The 25,970-nt window shown below is 41.6% G+C and overlaps 2 protein-coding genes across 11 annotated transcripts in view; one reads left to right on the plus strand and one right to left on the minus strand.

Annotated features, from left to right (window-relative positions):
* Positions 1–673: 673 nt before the first annotated feature.
* On the minus strand, positions 674–17,695 carry LOC137803908 (ELKS/Rab6-interacting/CAST family member 1-like). 4 transcript variants are annotated; one of them, XM_068602749.1, is made up of 21 exons: positions 17,527–17,695; positions 15,603–16,394; positions 15,290–15,478; positions 12,555–12,846; positions 11,808–11,935; positions 11,599–11,673; positions 11,343–11,498; positions 10,996–11,163; positions 10,589–10,756; positions 10,325–10,462; positions 10,044–10,184; positions 9,681–9,821; positions 9,336–9,529; positions 8,599–8,610; positions 7,870–8,005; positions 7,629–7,760; positions 6,519–6,679; positions 6,169–6,316; positions 5,219–5,314; positions 4,116–4,301; positions 674–3,565 (listed from the first exon to the last, which is right to left on the minus strand). In XM_068602749.1, exons 2-21 carry the CDS (start codon positions 16,146–16,148, stop codon positions 3,428–3,430), a joined length of 3,345 nt encoding a protein of 1,114 aa, XP_068458850.1. In that variant the 5' UTR covers positions 16,149–16,394; positions 17,527–17,695; the 3' UTR covers positions 674–3,427. The 4 variants fall into 4 exon arrangements, 3 of the variants coding, with proteins under 3 accessions (XP_068458850.1, XP_068458851.1, XP_068458852.1); XM_068602750.1 differs by having other exon boundaries at positions 16,893–17,695; XR_011080103.1 differs by lacking the exon at positions 674–3,565 and adding an exon at positions 4,896–4,973 and having other exon boundaries at positions 4,212–4,301.
* A 1,175-nt stretch (positions 17,696–18,870) lies between these two features.
* The window catches only part of LOC137804610 (serine/threonine-protein kinase WNK1-like), a 28,707-nt gene continuing 21,607 nt past the window's right edge, over positions 18,871–25,970 (plus strand). For 3 of the 7 annotated variants that reach the window (XM_068603929.1, XM_068603932.1, XM_068603933.1), the window contains exons 1-2: positions 18,871–19,114; positions 20,821–22,072. In XM_068603929.1, coding sequence (XP_068460030.1) covers positions 21,287–22,072 — 786 coding nt within the window. In that variant the 5' untranslated portion in view covers positions 18,871–19,114; positions 20,821–21,286. Of the gene's footprint in view, positions 19,115–19,216; positions 19,383–19,661; positions 19,885–20,820; positions 22,073–25,970 lie in introns of those variants that run through there. The other 4 variants (XM_068603934.1, XM_068603935.1, XM_068603931.1 and 1 more) reach the window with 3 other exon arrangements.

Here is a 25,970-nt window from a genome sequence, read left to right on the forward strand (position 1 = left end):
TTGTGCAGTTTAGGGCAGCGCTTGCAACATCTCGGCTGTAAAACAAGTCTTAATAGCTGCGTGTGTGTACTTTCATTAGAAGAATGCCTTTTTAATTTCTTACTTTTAATCTCACCATTAATTTAAATCTAGGATGAATTATGTGATTAAGATTAGTACTCTCTTATTCAGCAGTTAATACCAAATCGACTTATGCATCTGAAAATAGTTCGCACCTTTTGCAATTTAAACATTAGATTATGTTTTAGGAATATATTTACACTTGTAGAACTAAGTCTGGTTCCTATTGGATCCAACTGGTACTCGGATAAACAACATAATCCATAGCTGTGTCCCAGAACTCTGATTTAAAGCCCCATTTAGCAATTTCCCACCCTGCATAATTGCCCTCGAGTAAGATCTGTGTCCTTTTTGAACAATCTGAAAGTAATCCATGTTCTCAAAAGGTTTGTGGGGACTCCAGGCTGTAACTATACCGTCTCCACTTGTACAAATTTGGTTTACAATACAGGTGCTTCAGCCTAAAACTACCAGATATAACACCTTAAAAAGCACCTTTTATAACAGCTGCAAATGTGAAATCAGTTGAAGGGCTCATCTTTAAACAAGTTCAAGCATATCCACACATGGACGTGACTTTCACAACAAAAATATGCAAGAAACCAAGGCTTATAATTTATTTATTTACATACATACAAAATCCAAATAACTCACAAACGTCTGATTCTTTCTGTTTACAGTTTGATTTCTTAACACGAACAGACAGAAGGCAGTACATTTCTTATACAAATGCAAAATTAAAAAGATATCATGAACTTGACAGATGCCCCTTAATCAGCCCTGTGGTCCTCAATAAAGAGTAGAGAAAAAGAGATGACGATACATTAAGGCAAGGGCAGGAACACACAGGCCAAAGTAAGGGGAATTGAACTTCAACAAATGCTTTCTTCTTTCTCTGAACCCAGTGGTGAGGGACGAGGGGGTTGAAATGAGACAGCGAGAAATGCATCTCGATGACAAGCATCCTACTGACATCGTTCAAAACCAGCGGAAGTGTTTTGTTGTCAGTGAAACGCTCATCCACCAACCATTTCCAGGGAGTTTGTAAGAAAACTTCCAGATACAGTTTTGTTATGTCACATTATGTTCCTCTTACAACAGCAGGAGGGCCATGATGGTTGGAGACTTTATTTTTTTAATCCATCAGGCACAATCTGCTTTTGACATCAACCACCAGAAGAAGAGAAAAAAAGAAGAAAAAAAACATTGACATAACGTGTAAGAAGAAAAGACAACACTGGAATCTCTGGGTAATAAATGTACATCACCATATGGTGAAAATATATTGTAAAAATGCTGATTAGAAATAAATGCAAGAAAAGTACTCTCCCATCACACAGTCACGGTTTGAAAACATTTGTAGTTCACACATTGTTTTGACAAAATATTTTTTTGACACTTTCCTCAGTTTCTGCTGAAGACACCAACTCAACGGTCATTTTGTTCAGAGCAGCTCGCTCTTAAAGATTCTGTGCAAACATTCAATGCATATCCATACAGTAAACATTTTTATATATGTATTATATTTATATATCTCTATAGAACATGACTTTCCGCAAGTTATGGCAGTACTGTCACACGCGCACACACACACACACACACACACACATTTTGTCCTTCAGACAAAAAAGACAACTGCACTGCTTTTAACTTTCAGATTTTTTTTAAAAAGAATGCACAACACCTTCCACTTAATTAACTTGATTCAGTCACTGTACGTGTTAAATATCACGTTATTTACAAACTGATCTAAAAAGTCAAAATTTGTTGAAAAGTGACTTTTGTTTCCTGTAAATGTAGATGCACTTAGTAATTAAAAACCTCAGCCCTGAAGATTAAAAAAAAAAATACAATAAAAAGGAGGCATCACTTGCATTTGTAAGTGATATGAAAAATACAAGAAATGGAAGTATCCCTTGTATTCTTCAGTGATTTAGTCGACAAACTAAAGATCAGGTGGGCTTAAGTAACATCTACAGAAACTTTGGATGAGACTGAATGATCAGTGGATCTTACATCATGCCTTAGCACCAATATAACAGAGGAAAAATATCCCTGCGTTAGGTCCAGTACTGATTTCTGTTCATGCTCCAAGGCCACTAGAACGTTCTCAAAAGAAACATTGCATACCTCATAAACAAGTGGACGTTGTGTGCAAAACCATCTAAAACTGAATGTGTCTCAGAATAACATTATATTTTTTGTTTCTCCTCTCTTATATTTGAGAACATTGTGTAACTTAAAGCTGACCTCTGATCTGTGTCAAAGGTCAGGCCTTGACTCCCCTCTCATGCCAGTGACCCAGCCACAGACTACACAGTAAAACGTACCCACATCGTCATCCTCGCTACAATGACAGATCCACAGATCCAAGACGGGAGAAGAAACATTTGAAGAGCATGCTGCATTTATATTTGGTTAAAATGTGACCTTTCCAACGTGTTCAGATGTTTGGCCACCGGTCGCTGTATTTCTAACTAGTGAGTCTAACCTATTCGTTAGGGAACACTGACTACAATACAAAATAATCCTCGACACAGTTCTATTATTTACTCGCTGAACTGAGTTTCCTTCAGCTCCCCTGGAGATGTAGCAGCTCTCTTGTTCTCCAAGACAAAAAGTGCTTTCCTGTCCCATGTGAGGAAGACATTTACCCCTTTTTACTTGAAAGATATGCCAGAGGAATCTAAGGGGTAAAAGACTGAGATCATTGTGTGTGAGGTAACTGTGCTTGATCTAGCAGTTACTGCTGTGAATGAATTCATCTAGGGAGAGGAGGATTGGCAGTATAATCCAAGACTTTGTGCAGAAGTTTGCTTCTTTCATCTCATATCCTTCGTCTCCCAACGCACCTGTCGCAGACTTACAGGTGTGCAATATTTTTCTAAATATACTTCTAGCAGAAATCAAACTTTGGTGAGTTCACAAATGCTTACAGGTGAGCCGTTAACTTTTCACGAGCCTCCAGTCTGCTGTTGCATGCCTGATAATGTGAATAGGTGTGCACTTAAGTTATTCTCTTCCCACCGAGACGCCATCTGCCACAGCTGTCATTAAAATAAAGAGACTTCAGTGTGTCATCTGACATTTGCTCAAAGAGCCGTACTCGACAACGTTCCAACTTTGTGAACGTGGCTAATTTGATTTTATAGAGCGACACTTGAGACAGGAAAGCACATAGGAGTTGTGAAAGTATGTTCCAGTGTGAAAGAGGGGAGCGAAGAAGAAAAGCTCAGTGCGGTGAGACAATGCCCAAGTTTACGCTCATCCTACCAGGAGCCTCATTGAGTGGAGGTATGGGCACCTGGGCTCAGCTACAGATCATACAACACCAGGGGTCAGCCAGGTTGGGTCGAGGTCAGAGTTGTCAGCACGACTCCTCCAGAGCATTGACAACCTGCTCCAGGATATCGGGGCAGTAGTCTGCGATCTGCTGGAGAACAGAGTTGGCGTACTCCTGCAGCTCCCCGCTCTCCTTCTCACACACCTCCAGCTCTCTCTCGACCTAGATAGGAAAAAAAAACATGAATTAGTTTCTTTTTCCAAACAAAAATCAGCCTTTCCTTCCCTCCCCAAAAATCTATAAATGTTTGACATTCAAAATTGTTTTTTGAAAAGTACATGTAATTTGAATCAAGCAAAGATTTAGTCACGCTCTGTTAAAAAAGGTATTATCTCTGATACGTTATTGACAAAAAGGACTGTATCCTCATGCATATTACAAAAAACACAATGAGCCTAATTTGATTTCCAAAATGACAGTTTTTTAATGCAGAGATTCGATAACTTAATCAAAGTTATTCCATCAGCAATGACTTAAGATTTTTCAAAACTAGAAAATTAACTTCCTGATCATTTCAAATGTGCATCCACTTTCAAATCATAACTGTTTGTGTGCATTATACATATTTCCTAATGTACTTATATTTCATGATTACATTACTTTAAATTATGATCAATATTGGTCAGAAGCAAACCATTCCTATCCTCCAAAAAATAAAAAAATATTGGTTACAAATTACAATAGAGGTATGAATAACTGAAGTTCCCTCTACCTGTTCGACACTCATCTTCTGGAGCTCCTCCTCCCAGTCTTCGGGGTCGCTGTGGTGGTAGTGAGAGGGCGGCGTGAGCTGGCTGAGGATGCTGGGGTCGCGGTCATGGCACAGGTCTGTCAGGTGGGCGATGTAAAGCTTGAGTTTACTGCGGTTCTGGGACAAGGCTAGAAGAGGGGGTATCATCTGCAGGGTGAGACAAAAGGGACAAAAGTGTGAGGTAGTGTGGAAAAAGAATTAATACACATAAGTCTTATGCTCTCGTTGAAATGATGGCACATCATGAAAGACAAAGAAGAAACACAAGACCCCACTGGTATGAAAACAAAACATCAATGTCGGCATGCAAGCTTACATAAAGCCATCACCTTCTCGGGTGCAATATTATATGGACGTTTATTGCATGTGCAGCTCAACAAAGTGCCTCACAAAGCTACTTACACAGCTTCTGATTACGGGGAGGTTAAAACTATTAACACCTGTTAGTGTGGGTCAAAATGTCAGGAGCTAGTCATCAGTGAAAGAGAAGATGCTTGATCAAATACGTCTCATCCTCTTAGCGTGTGCATGCAAACATGCACAGACAGGGATTGCTGAACTCAAACCCATAAGCCCCTACGAAGCAATACATGGCATGGGATGAGTCTGATGACCATCAACAAGAACGGAGGAATGGCTGAGGGCAAAAAGAAAACCAGGATAAATGGAAGACAAAGTGAACATGCCACAGAGCAAAGATGAGGAAAGGGGCGACAGGTCTGGCTTTACATACAAGCTCACCCTTCTGAACAAAATGGCTGAGAGAGAGAGAAGGGGAGGGCAAAAGGTCGGCTACGCCCAAATACCCTCCTCATCATCCTGTTAGCCACAAGGTAAGCCAATCGCAGCATTACAAAGGAACATTTGGTTAGTGAGTAATTAAACAGAAAAGTTAAGCAGAGAAAACTTCCATTTAAAAAACACATGGTTCCCTTCATATAGCAGGCATCGGTTCAACCTTCTTTACAACAGACATTAAATGGTAATACATAAATTATGCAAAGTTTAGATAAACTGTTCAGAACTAAATGGAAAGATGACTAATGGATGTATCGGTAGGCTACCTGATCTGGAGAGGGTTTGTGATTTGTCTGGTCAGGCGCGGTCTTCAGATGGTCATCCTCATAGTTGTCTGCCATCAGTTTCATTCTGTTCTGAGTCTGTAAATAAAAAATGGTAAGAATAAAAAAACACAATGGAATGGTTACTCACACATACGCAACTCTGTTTATAATTATACACATTATATTTTATTCAGACGCATTATTACTGAGGTTTGTGAGCATACGAGTCCAGCAATACCAACGTGAGTTAGACCAAAGGGCTTTTTTCACAGCAGAAATTTTGACTCAAGAATATTTCATAACCATTTACAAATCTAGTAAATGTACTGAATTGAGTGAAGTGATTTTCATCCATCCATCTATTATCCGAACCGCTTATCCTGTTCAGAGTTCCGGGAGCAAAGTGGTTTATGGTTTCAATTTAAATCTTGCTTTACATTTGACATAAATTGTCCCAGTCTACATTTTCAAAATAAAATGGGCACATTTAACAAAGTTTCAAGAGAAAAAGAGGATCCACGTCTGCAGCCTTTGTGTCGAGCCAGCATACAGAAGGAACCAGTTTGATATGAAGCGATTGTTTTAGTTTAGTTTTTGATTGGCCCGGGGTTAGAGAGAGAGAGAGAGAGAGAGAAAGAATGGTGGTCTACATCCAGGGACTTCAAAAATGCACACAAGTAACTGGACACAAGTAACTGATATGTGCCTTGTGAAGTGTGCCTGATGAGAAAACAAACTATTGTTACAAAAAAAACAACTGTCAGTGACATGTGGTGTCCAATCTGTATTCCTTTTGAATAGAGATTGGTCCATGCGTTTTATTCCCTTCTAGTGAACATATTCAGTGTGAGACAAGTGTAGGAAAGAAATATGAATGTGTGCAATCACGTTGAGGCTCCTTGAACTACTGGAACCCTTAAATCAGGTTTTACCAGCAGCTCCCTCCTCACCTGCTGTTTGAGCTGTTGCACCAGTCTGTCCTTCTCCCTTTTCAGCAGAGCCACCTCATCCTGCGTCTTCTTCTTCTTTGAGGAGGACAACTCCAGCAGGGCAATGTTAGCGTCCTTCTCGCTAATTGCAGCTAGCAGCGCCTCCTGCCTGTTAGGTGGGGATGAAACAACATGGCATTTAACCACACAAGTAAATCCATAAATTATCATTTATTATTTATTGCAGAAAATCATCCTGCCAGCTGGAGAAGGCCAGAATAGGATGACATTTTTGAGATGAAGGCAGCAATCGATACTCCAGAGTCTACTCCACCCCATCGTGTGCGTGTGTGTGTGTTTGTGTCTCTTACTTCATCTCCAGGACCTCCTCCAGGTGTTTTCTGCGCTCAGCTCGCAGCGTTGAGAGGTGTGTCTCTTTCTCACACAGAGATTGCTGGGTGCAGGCCAGCTTGGCCCTCATGGACTCCAGCTCCTGCTTCACTTTCTCCATGGCCCCCAGGAGCTCCTCCATCTGGGAACACACACACATACACACAATTCAATCATAAATAGAGTAAAATAGATTACCTACATCCATCAGTGAAAGACAAATACTTTAAAAAATAAAATAAACTGTGTGCTCTAATTAGCGGCAGGGGCAGCAGAATTCATGTGGGCTTTAATGAAGGACTAGGAATCAACTAACACAGATACCGTTAAACTACAGCACAACATTTCATTTACCTGTTATTCTTTTAAAAAGGGCACAAGAGTACCAGTGGTTGTTATCAGTACATGCTGTATTGCAATTGACTGAATGAAAGAGAAAATAATTAATTCCCATATGTGATCAATTCTTTTGGCTACTTGAGGTTCGAGCCAACCAATTAATTAGCATGACTATGTTTCATAAGCAGGTAAACAAAGTAACATGGAAAGTACACAAGTTGGAAACAGCAACACCTTACAAATGAATGCAATCCAGTAGAATCAAACTCAAATTCCCCAAAAATGAATCCAACGTCACAAACGCATGTATTGCAGGGTTGTGTCATTGCATGAATTGTAGAGGTGTTGCCGTTATTGTGTCCACCCCTGTAAGTGTTGTTGCTCACTGATGGCAGGTCACACGTTCTGGGCTCATACCTTGGACCACTTTAAGTGGGCGAGTTGGGACTCATGCATTGGTTTGAGTGAGTGCTTCTGAGAGGCGATGTGTAGCAGAGAGAAAACAAGAGAAAACAACAAAGCAAAGATAAAAAAAACTGAGAAAGAGATGGAGGCCACAGGAGAGAAGGGAGGTGGAGAAAGGATGAGAAACACCACAATGGCAGCAAAAAGATGAAGGATAAAGAGTCTCAGTATATGATGGCGTTTCTTGTATAAAAAGTTTAGATAAAGTGTGTACTGTATGTGTGATCGTTTGGATTGATTAAATATTAGTTTCTTGTGAGCGTGTTGGTTTAGGAGCAGTTGTGTACCTGTTTCTCCTGGAGTGACCTGGCAGCCTCTTCCTGTGCCAGCACCATCTCTCGCTCTGCAGTGATCTGAACGCTTTCTCTCAGGGCCTCCTCCAGCTCCTCTATGCGCTCAGACTTCTGACGCAGCGTGTCCTACACAACAGGAGTAGAAAGAGGTCACATTGTGGCTTGTTGGACGCCAAACTAGGAAGCCAGTGCCAGCAAATGTGAACTTTGCTCTCAAGAGTGAAACCACACACACCTTCACATTCTGGGAGCTCTCAGACATGTTGTCCTCCCTCTTCCTGGCCTCATCCACAAGTCGAGCGTTCCTACTTTTCTCCACTTGCTCCTTGTGCTTGAGCGACGCCACCTTCTTCGACTGGTCCTTCATCTGCCTAAATTGACACAAGAATAAATGTTATGTTACGAACATGTGTAAGTTAGACTCTATAGTTTCACTTTACATCCAAATGTAATTTATTATTCAAGTAAAAGTGTACAGTTATGTACGAAATAAATGTATGTCCGATTCCAAAGAAAGCCTTCTTTACTCAGATTGCCACATTTATGATTATCTAATTGCGATAACTTTGTTACGATTGTAGCCAATTGTCATATAATAGTATCAGGTAGCAAATAAAACCAATCTTCAAATCAAAAAGACAAAAAGAGATGAGATCCGATGAAAAGCCTCCCTTTTTCAAATATTGAAATAACATTTACAGCCATAGCTTTACAGGCTTGCTTTGGCAAGATTTTACACAGTCCTGTAAAGAGTCAATCTCAGTGTTAAATACAGAACAATAGGAGAGTGAAAGGGGAAAAAATGGGCATAAATGAAAGTAAGAAGAAAGACAAAGAGTTAAATATGTCCAGACGAGGCAGTTTCTCTCAGCACCACAATCTACGAAGAGGCACGAGGTGAGACGAGAACATAAAGAATAAGGACGCCAGGGTCGGAGGAGGGAGAAGAAGAGAAAATACTAACCTGGAGGACAAACTGGTGGGGTGACAGATTTCCGGTGGAAAGACAAGAAAGCAGTAAAGAGAAAAAAGATCAGAAGGATGAGTCAACATGAAGAAGAAGAGAACATGGGTTGGGGGAAGGGAAGGGTGCGGAGGGGGCGCTGGCTCATCTCATACACAGCAGCTCTAGGATTATGTAGCAACTGGTGTCATAAGATCTCATGATCCACTACATACACAATGCCAAATACTACAGCTGTACCTACCAGCTGCATAGCAGGTCTGATAATAACATTCCCCGCATCCGCTTTCAAAGCAATACGGCTAAAATGTGAAAATGACAGATGGCCAAATTACATTAAAATACGCCATTTAATGTGCTGAGGGCAACGATCTTCAGGGAGACATGATGTCATTGTAGATGAATTTGCATCAGTCATGACAAACCGTGGTCACAAGTCCAAGCCAGCGGGGATGAAAACTGATTGCAGAAAGCACAATGTAGCTGCTTCACACCACAACAAACAGCACACAAAAGACTCATTCAAATCATTAAAAACTTCTGGAACAAAGTCACACACTGAACACTGAACATTTACGACATCACTTATTTCAGGGCTAACAATCAGAAACCAGCTGCACATCTACTGACACAATCAATAACCACTGTTTTGAGACATGAGCAAAGCTTGAAGACATGGTGGAGAGTCAACAATGTTATTGTTTTAGGGTAACTGAAATGTGCATGTTTCTACCCACCTCTCCAGCTCATTGATCTTTTTGTCCTTGTCATTCTTCTCATTCTCCATTTCCCGAAGGATCTCCAGCAGGCGGTCCACCTCAGCCTGGGCCTTCCCAGAATCCTCTTTGTGGCGGGCCACTTCCTGTTCAAGGTTCTTAATGCGCTCGGCCAGCTCAGTGTTGGCCTGAGCTTCCAGGGTTGCGTTTTGGGCCTGACAAAAGACGGGATGAAAGTCAAACACAGTTGCATTCACTAAAGCAGATAGGGGTTAGATAACAGACTATATCCAGAACACATTTAGTAGCGCCATGTAAAGCTCAGCCAGCACATGACTGCCTGATTTCTTCATTTTAGGATCTCACCCTCTTAAGCTGATTCTCCACTTTGAGGCACTCCTCCCTCTTCTGCTCAAAGGCAATCTCCATACTCTTGAGTTTGGAGTCCTTCTTCAGACCAGAGGAGGCCAGAGATGAGGCATGCTCCTTCAGGTCCAACAAAGACGTCTGCACAAACACAACCCCCACACAAACACAAGAGCATAGATGAACCTTTTCCAGCTTATCAAACTCTAAGAGTATGGGACTAGGGAGACTGAAAATACACTGGACCTAATACAGGCATCCATGACTCATAGCAAAGTGAAACCAATAGAAAAGCATTATTACTATTATATAGACAGTAAACAAGAGTTTGCCTGAGCTTGTGTTGCTCCATCCGTTTCTCACCTCCCTGTCTGACAGGTCCCCCTGCAGTAGACTCAGTTTCTCCTTCAACTCTTTCAGTTCCTTCTTGTTACTGTCAATCTCTTCCGTCCTCTCCCGGTCGTCTCTGTCTCGCTGCTCTTTTAGACGCTCAATAATGCGCTCCTAGCAAGAGGCGAAGAAAACGGTCACACATGCTGCCTTCGCGGACGTAACCAACCATCACACACACGTCGCTACTAATGAACATGCAAGCATACAATATGGCGTCAGAACTAACTTGGTAAGTGGAGATATAAACTCACTTTTTCTGCAAGAGACTCCTCCAGTGTGGTGAGAGCTGTGTCCGTGTTGGAGGTGTCTGTCTGCAAAGACTTGACTCTTTCCTTCAGGCTGCTCATCTGCTTCTCCTTGTCCCTCAGCTGTTCCTGCAGGTTCTCAATCTTTCAACACAAGCAACCGTCGGTCAAAATAAACATCAGCCACAGGACAAACACTGTAGCACGATGAATGTATGGGGTCATTTTAAACAACACAATATCTTTGAAATTGCTCTTAGTCCAAATCACCTTCTTCTGAAGCACATTAACTTTGCGCTCCTTGACCTCCAGCATGTCTTTGAGGTCGTGGATCTCCCCGTTGAGTGTGCCCTTCTCTTCTGACATCTCTTGTATCTGCTTACTCTTCTTGTTCAGAGTTGACTCTTTCTCTTCCAAGCGCAGGCGCAAGGCATCCACCTGGTCAGGGAAAGGTGGACAACAGTCATGGACCCTAACTGTGCCATGCTCACAAATCCAAAGTGGTCAAAAGTAAAGAAAACATTGGAACAGTAAAACATATTGTAACTTCTGCACTTTTGTTTGTCGTATTATCAGTCAGAAGTAGGAGGAAGAAGTTTTTTTTTCTTAAAATGCTCTCGTTTAAATCTTTTCCAAAGTCAGCTGGGCAAGAGTGTACACAAATGCATCTGCTGTACCTCTGTCTGTAAGATGGCAGCTCGCTGCTCCTTGGCAGTGAGGGACTCCTTGAGGACTTCAATGTGCTGCTTGCTGTCTGAGAACTGGTTGGTGAGCGTCTCCAGCTTGGTCTGCAAACCAAGCAGCTCGGTGTCCTTCCTGGAGAGGTCTTGCTTCACCTGCTCCATCTGAAAAAAAAGATAGATGGCCGTGGGGAAAGAAAGGAGGGATGGAAATTAGACTTAGCAAATGCAACTTTCTAATGAATTCCAGATTGACACCTGCTGAGGAAAAGCATCTGATCACAAGAAGTCTTAAATATGCTTTACTACAACAGTTCAGTCCAACTAAACTTCATCTCCCAGACCTTGTTCTTCATGAATTTCATGTGGCTGCGGTAGACCTCCATCTGCTTCATCTCCTCCTGCCGCTCCTCACAGCTCAGAAGTCCATTGGATTTCAGCATCAGCAGCTCCTCCTCCATATCTCTCAGGCCCCGCTCCATGGATATCATTTTTGCATCCTGTGGTTGAGGAAGCAGCGTTCACATGCACAGTTGAACACGTAGGATCAAAAATAACCCAAATATACTTCTACACACACTTCTCTTTTCAAATCCTCACCTTCATGTCGATGACAGTCTGCAGAGCCTTGGTTTTTGTGGACTCAGGGGTTCCCTCGTATCGACGGTGCAGCTCCTTTTGGGTCAGATGAAGAAGAATATGGTGCATGTATGTGTAAAACATCGATGAGTAGTTTCATATCAGAGCATAAACAACATAGCTAGACCAATACAATGTAATATATCTCCCATGATTGGACTGGACATTACCTCTCTTAGTGCATTAATCTCTCTGTCTCTCTGGTCCAGTAAACCCTCAAGGTGATGCCTGTGCATCTCTGCATCTGCCAGTCGCCTAGTCCGCTCTTGGTCCTCCTCTGATGCCTTGGCAGATGGCCCTGAGAAGGTTGTACATACGGATTGGTTACCAGAAGGAAATGGGTCGAAAGACGTTTAATTCGTAACAGCCAACTTGAGCATCATAAGCCACACGGTCAACCTGCAGGTTAATACAGGAGTCGAGGCTTTATGCTTCAAACTAAAGCTCATCTGTTCAGTAGGGAAGGAGATCTAAAAGCAACAAAATAAATATAATACTGTAGTTGTTCTCTGGGGTTTAAATGGGAACCATGACACGAGATGAGATTATTTTGGGAGACACAGATACACAAGTTTTTGCCTGAAGCTCTCATATATTCCTACCCTCAAAAGCATGCATGGTGGTTAGTTTATAGAGCGCAGAAACCCGTATTTGGCGAGCGACTGAGAGAGCTTCTGTGGAGCTGAGGGGATCAAGCAGAGTCATAGCCTGAGTGAAATATATCGACTTAGTATTTTAAAGAGTTTGCTGATTTTCCTGTTGACTTAAATACCATTTGTACAATAATCAGAATATATTGTCCAACAGAAGAACTGCTTCGTAGCTCAGTTCTGCATTGGCTTCAACATTCAGGCACGGAGTTGATACTTTAGAAGGATCAATTGGCTTTAAACGTCTCTATCACTACACAAACCCACCTTTGCTTTGCAGCATCTCCAGGAGTTTCTTGATAGACTCGTCTCTGGCCCCCAGAGTTTGCTTCTGCGTGTCAATCCTTAGCTCCATCTCCTCAAGAGTCTTTCTCAGGAGGAAGAGCTCTTTGGCCTGCCTCTCATGCTCTGCATGTAGCCGCCGGTAGTTCTCCTCCGTGGGTTCAGAGGTAAGGGCCAGGTCTCGGCCTTGGATGGTGGGGTCTTGCTGAAACAGCTGGTTCAAGTCCCTCTGGATCCTCAGCTCATCCTGAAGAGCCTGAACAGTCATCTGGAGATGCTAAAAACAAACGGCGCAAGTGCATTTGTTAACATGCATCTGTTTTTCTGTCTGTTTGTTGGGCTGTAGTAAAAAAGGATTCACAAAAGGTAATATGAGGTGAAGGAATTTGTATTGATTAATTGAGTAACACGAGGGCTGCTCCAATCCCACTGTGTGAGAATGGATCCTTGCAGAATGTTGTACTACTGCATGTTGTAAATCAGCCTATTGTCGTGACTGAAAATTCTGCAGTGTCCTGACAGATGCACCCTCAACAGTCCGGCTTTGTGGACAGTGTTACATTTCATGCCTAGAGAAATACAAGCGGTGAAACACAAGCACCCCAGTATAGTATTGCATTGTTTGTGGCATCGGATGCCACGGACACTTGGCCGAGCTGCTGTGAGACACTGACACAAGGCTGTGTTACACTCTGGTCTGAACCAGCTGTGAGCGTTTTCAGACGACAGAACAAAGGGAGAAGTCAGTGTCTGGCTTTGTTTCTCTCTGTCCTCCTCCGGTCCCCTCCCTTTGTCATTCTCTCCTTCTCCCTCCACTGGCACTCACTATTCTCCTCCTCTCACACACTTTTCATCTACCTTGTTTCTCATCCTCCCTCTCCCTTCTATACTCTCACTTCTCCTCTCACTAACCCTCACTTTCCATCACCCTCTCTACCCCGTGACTAAGGCTGACTCACTGCTGTGAATGCGCCGCTCCACCCCCTGCACACACACAGGCAGAAGCATGCACAGACAAGCATGGACGCGCACACACACACACACACACACACACACACACACACACACACACACACAAGATATAACAGTCAGGCATTTGAGAGAGCACAAAGGGAAGGAGCTGTGAGGCACCAACCAAAGTGAGCCAAACACATAAGTCATAGCTCGTAAGGCGACTGCACAGAGAGCCACACCTGCTACAGATCATCCGAAGCACGAGGCCAATTGTATACAAGTCAAAATGTTAAAGATGCTCAGTGTGCCTTATCTGCCCCCCTTGCATTTGTACTGTAAGCTGTACAACATGTAGCCATGTGACGAAGAGTATTTAAGACAAAAGTCACAACTAAAAGAGTACAGAAGGTAGTTTCCTTTTTGTAATGGGAAACGAAAGAGTTATCTCTCTCCACTATGAACGAGATAACAGCAGTCACTTGTCACCTGGAATGATGCTTTGGAGTAGGCCTTTTGGAAAAGCTTTGACCACCACACATATCAGTATAGCGAGCACAGAGTCAGAAATGACACACATAAACATACAATTGCAGACCTATCCACGAACAGTTGAACCTACAATCAATGAGGGCATGTAGTTGAACTGAAGCTGTAATTACCCAAATGCCTTTTGAGTGTGTATGTGTGTATCTGTGCTTTCCGTTGCATGTGTGCCAGTGTGGGAGGTGGAGGCTGACATATGTAAGTAGACATTTCTAAATTAAAGCACCCACTGATTAGTCCTGTGCTACTTGGGCATTACTGGGAATTAGTCCACAGTGTGATTCCGTGAAGTGAAAGGAGTAAATAAAGCTAATTATACACAACTGCCCATCCATTAAGAATCAGAGTGAAACAAAGATTTTTTATCTTCAATAATGATACTTAATTTGCACAACTCCCAAAACACAGTGGAGGGTGCAAAAATAGACCCAGAGTATTCACTTATTTATATTAAAACGTGTGCATACACTATGTATAGATGCTGAACGAGGAGCTCAAACTACGCAAAGCCAGTGTCTCCGTTCTTTAAATTCAGAGTCAAAAAGGAGGAAAAACAAGTGAAAATTGACGCAGAGACTATACTACGGTACATTTTACAAAATATGATAAAAACGTGAAAAGTGAATTCTGAAGTTTTGGTATGAGTTCCTTTGGTAGACGAATGTACATATTTTTTAGTTTTTTGATCTGTTCAACTAAAATCTACCTCGTGACATGTGCCCAAAAACTATAATAAATGAACAGAACAATAATGAAATGTTCTCGAACACCACATAATCAAATAAACTAAAACAAAAGAGCTATTCCTAACAGCTCATTTATTACTGCTACCTGTGACAATATTATTAAGTTGGTTTCTTATTTTATGCAGTGGTTTAACAACTATACATATACACAGTTTTAGATTTGCGTGTTCTCCTCATTTTTATTCTGTTCACCACAACCAGTGAAACATATAGAAATGTTAACGCAGCCCGGCCCTTTTCATCTATTAAGCACGAGCATATAGCTGAATATAAGAGGATTAACTAGACGTTAGAAACCTGCCTCTAGCTTAGGCAGAGGAAGAGAAACACACACACACACATTTTCCCAGTCAAACATGTTTGGCCCAGGCCAGTTGAAGAATCCATTTATATGGATGAACTGATGAGATCAGAAACTGATATTTTTCGGGAAAACATCTATTCTATCTATTTAAATACATTCAAGGGAACCCTCACCTGTGCTTCATCTTGAATCACACGGTATTGCTCCTTCCAGACGGTGATCTTGGAAACCTCATCCTTCCTGAGAGCTCGCTCCTTTTTTAATTCTGGGCTCCAGAAGGTCTTAATAGAATTCATGGAGGAGCTGAGCTTGCTCTCCTTAACTTCGACCTCTCGCAACAGCATCTCATTCTCACGCAGAATCTGAGAAAGCAGGGCAAAGAAATCATCACATAAATACTGAAAATGTGGTCCTTTGAGCCAAGCAAGTCAACCTCTTATCAAACATCTGCAAACATGGAGAGAGAGAAAAAAAATAGCAAAATACCTCTTTCAGTTGGGTCTGCAAGTCAAGTATGGTGTTATCTCTGGCCTGCCTTAGAGAGTGGGGCACAGTGGAAGCCATGTGGTGGTCACCAAAAGCTAGAGCATCCCCTGCCATCATGCCTGCTGGCAGCACAACATTGCTTGTCACTGAGGCAGAGATGTTGGGGGTGCTCGCGGCCACAACTCCACTGTTGCTGCCCCTTGACCCGTATGTCACCCTATGTCTCCCCATGGTCGCCACTGTCACACCACTTTTGGTAATGTGGTCACCTGACATGGCAACCTCATTGTCACTCAGGTACATCGGCCCCGAGGTAGCATATGCCGCGTTGAGGGACTGGATGTTCTCCATGGAAAGGGTTTTGCCTCCTCCTCCTCCCGGGCCTCCTCCATTGCCTCCGGTGCTGTTGGTGCGACGGTGTCCCATCCGAGGAGAACGGGGAAGGCGAGGGGAGCGGCCAGATCCTTGATTGGCAGAACCACCTCCATCTCTACCTCCACTATGGTTGGCATCCCCTCTGCCAACAGAGCGGGCACTACCGTACATCTTCTGCTAAATAGAAGATTGGAGCCGACAGCAAAACTGAAGTATGACCTCAAGTATCTGTATATGTTCCCACTAAACGAGTTATTGTGTGAACATGTGGCGGTGGTCCTGCTTCAACTGGAGACACTGGTCACAATGTTCATGATAACATAGAGGTCTGAAGCTCTCCACTTTCAGGGACAGGCAATGCTGACAGATTTTCTTCTTCCAACAGGAGCTATCGAGTGTTACAAATTATACACCGTTCTGCAAAGAAGAAAAAAAACAGTTGTTCCCTATAAATTGTATTGTTTGGCGTTAGCATATATGAAGCATTCATTACAAATGAATAAGACAACCAAATGTTTATAAATTGATTAAGACAGCCAAATATTTGTCAATTTGACACAAGTAGTATCAACTTTCAATCTTTTGTATGTTTGCACATATAAAAAATTGGCAATACACACACACACACACACACACACACACACACACACACTCACACACACACACACACTCACACACACACAGATGTGTATAATGAGCCACTGATTTAAAATGGTTAAGATTAAGTTGAATGCTATTTCGCAGGAGGAACAATTTGCTCGTAATATACAACATTACAAGACTTTGAGTACGGAAGGAATCGGATTCTTCTCGTTAATGCTCGCTTCCATATTTATGGTGCCACTGAAGTCCACCATGTAACATGGTAACGTCAGTTTGCGTGGCCTTGTAGCAGCTAACGTTACCTTCACGTACCGGCTAACATCTGCGCCTTTAGCTACGTGTGATCCTCTTCGAGTTGCCGTTTGCTTGACACGTTACATCGGCTCGTACATGTTGTCTGCGGAATAAATCCTGAAGCTGCAAATGAATTTTCCCCCCTAATGTGCTGACGCTATGGATTAAACCTGACGTTAGCTCGGGGAGGAAGAAGGGGATTTTGTCCATGGTGGGAAGAAAAAAAAAACATTTTCCTGCTCGTAAAACCAAACGCAAATAGAGAGAATAGTCCGTCCAACACGGGAAGGTAACGGACGTGATCCGTGCATTAGATGCGGTGAAACGTTTGTGACACGCTGGACCGGATTAAAGCGTTTAGCCCGAGTCTAACGACACGGTCCGTGGTCTACTTTGGAGACACCCCACAGCAAACCGTATTTTCCTCAAGCTCACCAGAACCACTTTTCATTTCACGCGACGATTTTCTTTAATCCGAGCTTGACACACGTAGTCGAGTTGATATCAAGGAAATTATATAATGCACATACGTTTACCGTGAGCTAAACCGTGACACTGGCACGTCCATCCGATCTATGGGCTCAACTATAGGACCTCTATTTTTCCTCACCGACACAATAGCTCGAGATGAAAACCTCTCCAAAGAAACTACCTTTCTCGTTGTCTGGTGGAGCTCAAATCGGTGCCAATACTAAATCCTCAGTCAGTCGGAAAGCGGCAAGAAAACCCCCGTCATTTCATGTTAATTACTCGATTGATGTCTATCTGATTTTCCCATCTTTTTGCCAGCACTACCAGCGGCTCTGGAGAGCCAGGGCGCCTCAGTGACGTCAAGCCTCCTGTGCGCGTTCACGACAGTCTCCCTCGCCACGCTTGAATTTTAAAGGCGCGGCCACGAGCTTTATGGTGGGTGAATGTAGAGAGCAACATAAGGCAGACCTATCACACATCTTTGTATTTATAGGATAAACTCTGGAGTGTTTGAAAATTAAATCCAGTGAACAAGCAGCGATAGAAATGTAGTTTATTTGGAATATCTGATGTAAAAAATAGAGTAGTTGTGCACAGCTGAAGCTTGGCATTTGTGTGAAATCACGAAAGGGAGCTACATAATATGGCATGTTTAGTCCACAAATACCAACAGGGGGCAGTGCTGACTTGAAGTAAAATTGTATTTCGGAACTGGTTGCTGCAAAAAAAGTCATGGTCTGTCTGATGTTTTTTTCCCCCAACAAAAGTCAATAAACAAATTTGAGTAATATGTGTGTATAACAGTATTCTTATGTAGTATATTAGCTACTCATTATGACATAATAAAATATCGTCTTTGTTCCAGCATTTGTAATCTGAAATAAAATTGTACAAAATCAGCTGACTTCTCGGTTTACAAATAACATCATGGTCTATGTTTTAATGTAATCCTATCATTTGTTAACAGGGTCCCCGCTAGTAATGTTGTGATCAATCACTTTATTTATTGAAATAAATATTTGTTTTCCAATTTTCACGGCAGGAGTGTTCAACTATATAAATGTGAGGTGCTTTCAAAATAATAATAAAAATACAGTAAACTAAAACACGATAATAGATTGAATAAAATAATAGATTGGTGTTATGTTTAAATTACCTGATGATTGTATTTATTATTTAGCAGGAAGAGATTTTCAGAAAGCAATGCATTTGTAGAATGAAAAAAACATAACTGACAGCCCTAAGGTGTGGTAATAATGTTGAAAATGAAACATATTTTGTCAAACAATTGATATCTCAAATGAACATATGTTAAAAAGATTTAATTAATTCATAATCAATGTTTAAAATTATTATCGTGGCATTTATAATCTGTGATTTTTGAGACGCTCTATAAACAGCTTGAGTTGAGGCTTGATTTCACACGGCTTTTGATCTTAAGTATACATCGCACTAAGTAAAAAAAAAAAAACCGACACAAAACTGATACCATGAGGGCGCTTCAAAGTGTCTGTGCTTATGAGGTCATTATTCACCGGCGCAGGCGCTTTCGGAAAAACCCGTTTCTTCGTCAATATGTAGCAACTGCGCCGCTTGAAAGGGAGCCCACAAATCGCAACTTTTACATCCACTGACGGGTCATTTATCTGCCTGATATTTAAGGATAGTGTACATGTTTTCTCCTCCACATATGCTAAAATGGATTAACGTTGCGGGGACAATTTCAACGCCGATGACCATCAGTTGTGTGTTGTGGACACGATATTGAGGTAGGTCGCTAACTGCCACCCAGCGGAGCTAGCTTAGGTCGTGAAGGGCTACACTGCTAGCTTAGCTGCTAGCAAAGCCAGCCTCACCAACGGACATCAGCTAGCACAACGGTATTAATTGCATGTATGTCACAGAGAAGCTAAGCCACTCGGCTTCAAATAGTCGCCGTGAAACAGCTAAAATTTTAATGTGCCCATTGCCAACACGCGCAGCACTGGCGTCATTAACGCGTCTGGTAACATCATATTGAATGCAGACAACCAGGAGGTGGGTCCCGGATATTTAGGCCGTCAGCAAGGCCAACCTAGCTGACGTTAGCTCGCTGGGTCGGTAGCAGTGTGGTGCTATTTGTCAAAGGCCGGGTAGCTTTTCCACCGGCGTTACACGTCTTCAGTGTTAGCTGGTCGAGTGGCAACCGGCCCCGGGTACGGTAGAGATGTAATTAAAAGTAGAGGAAACATTGCTAACGGTGACAGAGAACGTCCATTAAGGATGGCAACACTGACGTTGGCTTTGTGGAATAATGTAACGTTAACGTTCACCCCGTCGCTTAACCACTGGGCGGAATGTATTTTAGAGAGACGTGACGTGTAAATGGCTCATCGTTGGTTAACTGGTTAAAGATTAGCTACAGCTAACTAGCACTGTGCTAGCTAGCGTTAGGCTTCTTGGCGAGCTAACAAAGAGCCGTTGCTCCTCCTCGCTTTGTATGCTCGCTGTTGCCATTTCAAATGGATGTGGTGTCACTTGTGAGGCGGTGAAGAAATAGGTACGTAAGACGAGGCTTACGTTATATAATATACTGTTTTCATTTAATCGCGCCTTTGATTCTCGTTTATGGCAACGTTATTGCTGCTATCGTTAACGTTCTGACATTTTGGTTGCCTACACTGGTAATGGCTGCAACCACAGTAGGTTATGATCACTAATGAGCAAAAGGATGGTCATTGCATGCCTGGATTTGACAAAAACAAAATCGAAAATAAAAAAAAAAACAATCAAGCCACATTGCACCAATCTTATGCATCCAGAGTTTAACTTTGGATGTGTGTAGGTTTTTGTATTTTTGCAGCTTAACGTTAAGTTCAGATAGGTGGTTTTAACAATGTACATATATATTCACTGATCTCATGATTGATTGTATATGTGATGTGAGAAACAATCATCTATCAACTGTGCTTAATTATTTACTTCTGGTACTAAACAAATGTAAGGCATTGAGAGGTTAGTGTGTCATTCTGAAGGACTGTGGAATGCATTTGGAATTTGTGCCACCTAACATAATTATAAATGTGTTATTTGTAACACTTAATGTGTACTACCATACAAATTGAATCATATACAAATTGGACAGAGCTGTAATATACAGTAAAATTTCCTATTAGTATCTGCAATGAAGCCACTGTGAATGCAACATGTGCCTGCATTGTGTGTCCCTGGGTACGACGGGAATTAACACATTTCTTCGTCAATCGCAAATTCATTAAATTATTAGTGATGAACTAGATATGTAGTTTTTTTCAAGCGCGTTTTTATACGCGCTTCCAATAAAAACTATTTAATTTAACTTAAATGTACTGTGTCCGGTAAATTCTACTTCTGAACACTTGGGCTTGTCTCTTACTGATTTTGTTGACCTTTTACATAACATTAGTTACTTTTAAAAACGTGTCAGACAGCTTTTTTTTTTCTTTTTCTCTTGCAGTGAAACAGGACTGGAGCACATTCCGAGAGTCTGGCCTTCTTGCCTTTGCCTACAGGAGGAAGATTGGTGCCTTTTTGGGGCTGTGCATTTTTCTTCCTCACCAGTGATTCCTTATGCTTGATAGAAGCTACACCCTGTGTCTTACAGGATGGATGGTGTGGACTTAAAAAGAATTGAGTATCAACATCAGCACTCTGTGTTCTGCTGTGGTGTTCTCTCTTTTACCATTTACAAGAGAACACCTCCCATCCGGCACCTCCAATCTCTGCACTACATATATATAGACCGTCTTTGATTAAACAAAAAGACAGCTAGAGATAGAAGTTGTAAGATTGTCTATCTTTTTTTCTTTCTTTTTAAAGCACAGATCTATACTGCTATTATAAGCCTATATGGCAGACATGGAAGTCTCCTTATTTTAATTTTGCCATTAGTGTACCCCCTTACGCTTAGTGTGGGTGGTGGGATGTCGGAAAAGCCAGACGACAAAATGGTGAAGTTCCTAGCTCCCCCTCAGAAGAGCGGAAATGGCCCCAGTTCTGGTTCAGATTCGATGGTGAGTGAGTGCCGGCCAACAGAAGTGAGACGTCGGCATCACACCATGGAGCGCGATCGAGTTACCGCTGAACACCGTTTCTTGCGGCGCAGTGTCATCAGTGATTCTAATGCTACAGCATTGGCCCTCCCTTTACCCAGCAAGATTCCCGTCCCTGCACCTCAACGGGTTCAGCAACGAGAAGCCGCCCCCCAGCGACAACTGTCTGCTCCTGCTGCTCGTTTGCCGCGGGCTGAACCTTTAGCTCAAAATCAAGAGTCTATTGATAGTGGAGGAGGAGTAGAACAAGGAAAAGAAATAGTCAAGGTGGATGTAGTGCCTTCAGAGCAGGAGCCTGCCATTGTTAAAGATACCTGTGATGGAGAGGTGATAGCAGCCCTCATCGTACCAGGCTTAGGAACAGAATTGCCAAGTCGAACAGAACCTGAAAGCACCGCTGAAGTGAAAGTACATCATGGAGAAGAGGGGGAGGAAGAAGATAAGGACTCTGCCAAGGCCCGAGCCGAGGCAGAGCAGAGAGAAGCAGAGAAAAAAGTGCAGGATGACATTGAAGAGGCTGAGACCAAAGCAGTGGGAACATCACCAGATGGGCGTTTCCTAAAGTTTGATATAGAAATTGGACGTGGCTCCTTCAAGACTGTCTACAAAGGCTTGGACACAGAGACCACCGTTGAGGTGGCTTGGTGTGAACTGCAGGTATGAAATTGGGATAACCATTACTCTTATTACTTACTTTAAAAACTGCTATTGCTATCAGTTGAAATCAGGTTTGAATGTACCTTAATTGAGTCACCCTTAGTTTTGCATTCCTTGTGTGTCATCATCTCTATCTTTGTTTTTTTTTTAGTCTGTTTTTGTCACGCTTGCGCATAGTGGAGTAGAGCCAAAGCAATTTCCTTTTTCAAACAGTTACCGGAGCTACAGCCTCTGCCATTTGTTCTCTGAGAGACATGGCTAGCATTTCCCTTTTGGTTGCTTTGCATTGTATTTGTCAACAAAACATACCAAAAAACTTCTAATTTTGCTTCTTTTTTTATGTCGTTGGTTGGCATGACTACACTCAAGACTGAATGTCTCAAAGAAAAAATATTGGCGTCCCCTTAAGACATTGGATAATTTAATAAAACATATTTACAAAAAAAAGACATTGGAAGATTAACAGAACGTATCAGGGCTTGGACAATTTAAGTAATTTCCATATTCAGTTTTTACATTGGGATATGACATTGTATACAATGTATTTTTATTTAAAATATAATACAATTGGAAGATGTAACATAACTAAATTCCCAGCAATAAAGCATAGAAAAAATGCTATAAGAAATTGACACACACTTTTTAATAACATGAACAGGTTTTACATTCAATATTTATTTAAGCATTAATATATTTGAGTTATTTATTGAACCCATTTGATTTTTGTATATCTAAATAGTGATCCTGTACAAAATAATTACTAATTTTGCTTTTTATCTGCTTAGTTGTTTCCCTCATAAATGCTTGACGAAAAAGTGATAGCTTGACTGTCAGTTAAGGCAGCAACCTTTGACCTCATTCGCCACATGAATGTTTGCTTTTCGTGTCACGTTTTCACCCTGTCATGAGAAGCCTCACACGGAAGCGCATAAACCATGGCGACACATACACACTGGTTTCAGAACAATGTGAAGATTACAGACACATGCCCCTCCCCCTCACACAGGCCAAAGCAGCCAATTCACTGAGCGCATGCTCAGTGAATTCCTGCTCTGAATGTTTCTGTGAATGTAAAATGGGTCACATTCCTGACAGAGGAATCTCCTGTGTGAAATGCAGCCGGCTGGCCTGCCAAGGCCTGCTTCTAAACTATAACTCTACCCACTGCCCTTTTAACTTCCTTACATTTTTCCATATTTCTATTGTTTAAATATGTGTAAATGTGAGATGCACCTTAATGCTATTGATTGTTTAGTGTTAGTCCTACAACTAATGATACATTAACCTCACAGGTTACCAGAGCCAGGTTACTTAAGATATTTATGATTATGTGTTCATTGAGGTATTGATTGATACATTTAAAGAACATTTGCAGACAAATCGGGTTGTTGAGAAAGAAAAAATAGATTCTCTGGGTCTGCTTCAACTTCCTGTGAAACCAAAATGTACCGGTATCCGTCTTTGTACGATTCATACATATTGAAGAGGCGTAACTGGCTTTCTTTTGAGGCTCACCTAATCTTGGTGTAGGATCTAGCTGGGTCTTTGTCTGTTACCACTTGTATCAAAGACCAATTCAGTGCAAAGTGGTAATTTTTAGAAATATTTTACAGTTGGTTGAGATACGGCTTTGTTTAATGCACATGGTCAGTTCTGAAATATGAAGATGTAACCTGATACTCTCATTGCCCCTTGTTCCTCTGTCAACTCCAGTTTCAGTACTAAAAACTGTTCAGCTACACATAAGCTGAAATCCCCTCTCACATGGTTGTTAAAGCTGTCCCATGATCACTCAAGGGTTAGTGTTACATTCGCCATGTATCCCAAGGGTATATCTAGTGATAATGTGGAAAATATACACTTTTTTTGTGTGCGGTAGTTTTAAATGTTAATTCTCAAACATTGATTTATTTACATCAATTCGTCTTTAGCGGTTTTGACAGCAGTGGAAGTATTTTGACACCTTTCTACTTAGGTTTCATGAAAAATGTAATCCTCTTCCTACAAGGAAAATTCCACCAGAATGTATTTTCAGATTGCACTGTTCAAGGAATGATTCAAAGGGTCATCCAGTCAATTTGCCTTTTTGTTTTGTTTCTTGTGGATAAAAGAATCAGCGCTGCAGAAAGTAATCAGCTGTCCCACTTATTAGTTCACTGGGATTTTGGTCTTAGCTTGAAGCAAATGCAGAATCGTTGCCTGTATGCTAATGTCACAAGTCCGACAGGTTTTCCCTTATACAATCCTTTAATCGTCCCTCAATATGTTGCTGTAATTGGTACGGTGGTGTTGACCTGAATTGTTACACAAGTGGAAGTTTGCTACTGTGTGTGTGTGTGTGTGTATATATATATATATTTTTTTTTATTATTATTTTTCTCTAATTTAAAATTCAGTCTGGAGAGCCATCTGTCCACAATAAGTATTTCTAGGTGCCCACCCTTTTAACCACCCATTTGTTTAGGGTCTCACGTTGCAAGCATGTCTCAACAATATGTAGGTCACCACAGAGGAAGTCGAGGGAGAGAAAATGAATATATTTAGTAGCCTCCCCTTTCTTGCTCACTCATCCATCTTCAAACATGTCATCTTCTACTAGCTGCCTCCCCACCTCCTTCCTCTCCAGTACAGGCTGAAGCCAAACATTGAAAGATGTGGACTAAAACCACTTATCCTGTAGAACCTGTGGGAGCTGCCTGTCCAGCTGGCTGATGGCATCCGCTGGGAGTGGCATACTATACAGAAGTAGCTTAACAGTGATTTGTCTGGAATTACTCTTCATGATTGGTCGTCTTTAGGTTTCCAAAGATCGCCAATACATGCATGGGTATAATTTATGGAAAGAAAATTAAATATTTTAAACAATATTGATCATTATTATTGCAGTTATCTTCTCTTGATGCAAGGTCTTGATTCATCTGAAGAAAAATGTGCCTTGCCTGTAGCGACAAACAGGTTTCTAACTTAGCTTTAGCACTCGTCTGCCAATATGGTGTTACGCGTTTCTAATTAACAATTAGAAGTGTCTCACAGTTGTATTGACTATATGGGGAATGCGCTATACATGACATATTTTCACATTATTTTAATAAGTATATTATCTTTAGAAAAACAAGTGTGTAAATACTTTCGAAAAATTACAGCGTTTACCTTGCTTGATGTATTTATTAAAACGTCTGATTCACACAAATCACCAATATCACACAGAGCAAAATAAGTAGTTAGTGGGCTGTTGGATTAGATTGCGAGAAATTGGTTCCTCTCCCTTTTTCCTTTATTTGAAGTGGATGCCTAGTTTTTTTTTTCTACCACTTTCAGATTAAATGAAAAGTCATACTGCCAGTTTTGGAAATGGCTTTGATGCATCATACTGTCATCTGCTGCTGACAGTTTGACTGACAGTCACAGTGATCTTTGACCTCATTAGTATGTGTCACGATGTCATGGGTACACTAAAAATGTCAAAGACATACTGCTCTTAGTGCAATGACTAAGCACAATTATCTTGGAACTGTTTAACAGGCCTTCTTGGCCTTACTTCCCATCAGCTGTTACCCAGATTTTAACCAATGTTATCCGGAAGGCTTCATTTAGCCCTCAGTGTCAACCTCAGAGCAGGGACCTGACAGAGCCAGCCCTTGGCATGATCACTGGCTTTTTTCACAGTCTATTTTTGGGATTGTTGGTTTATTTATGATGACCTTCAGCTAGAAGCAGTTTCTTTTGTCCTGTTTTGGCGATACTGTAATTATCTGGCATTAGATGTGATTCACATTGGCTGGAAACGCCTCAGGTTTTGGTGTTGTTCAGATAATGTTATTACATGTCAGTCTAGAATCTACATTTCACAATTCTAATGACAGTATTCTTTTTAGAGTGATGACATGGCCAATGCATG

Source organism: Clinocottus analis, unplaced genomic scaffold (assembly GCF_023055335.1).
Source record: "Clinocottus analis isolate CAN_PGR_092001 unplaced genomic scaffold, fCliAna1.0.p SCAF_6, whole genome shotgun sequence".
NCBI classification, from domain to species: Eukaryota; Metazoa; Chordata; class Actinopteri; order Perciformes; family Cottidae; genus Clinocottus; species Clinocottus analis.

Coding starts and splice junctions, on each gene's coding strand:
- LOC137803908 (XM_068602749.1), bottom strand. CDS start 16,148: ATGTACGGTAGTGCCCGCTCTGTTGGCAGAGGGGATGCCAACCATAGT. Junction 10,757..10,995: donor CTGCCATCTTACAGACAGAG/GTACAGCAGATG, acceptor TTCCCTGACCAG/GTGGATGCCTTGCGCCTGCG. Junction 7,761..7,869: donor AGAGCTCCCAGAATGTGAAG/GTGTGTGTGGTT, acceptor CCTGTTGTGTAG/GACACGCTGCGTCAGAAGTC.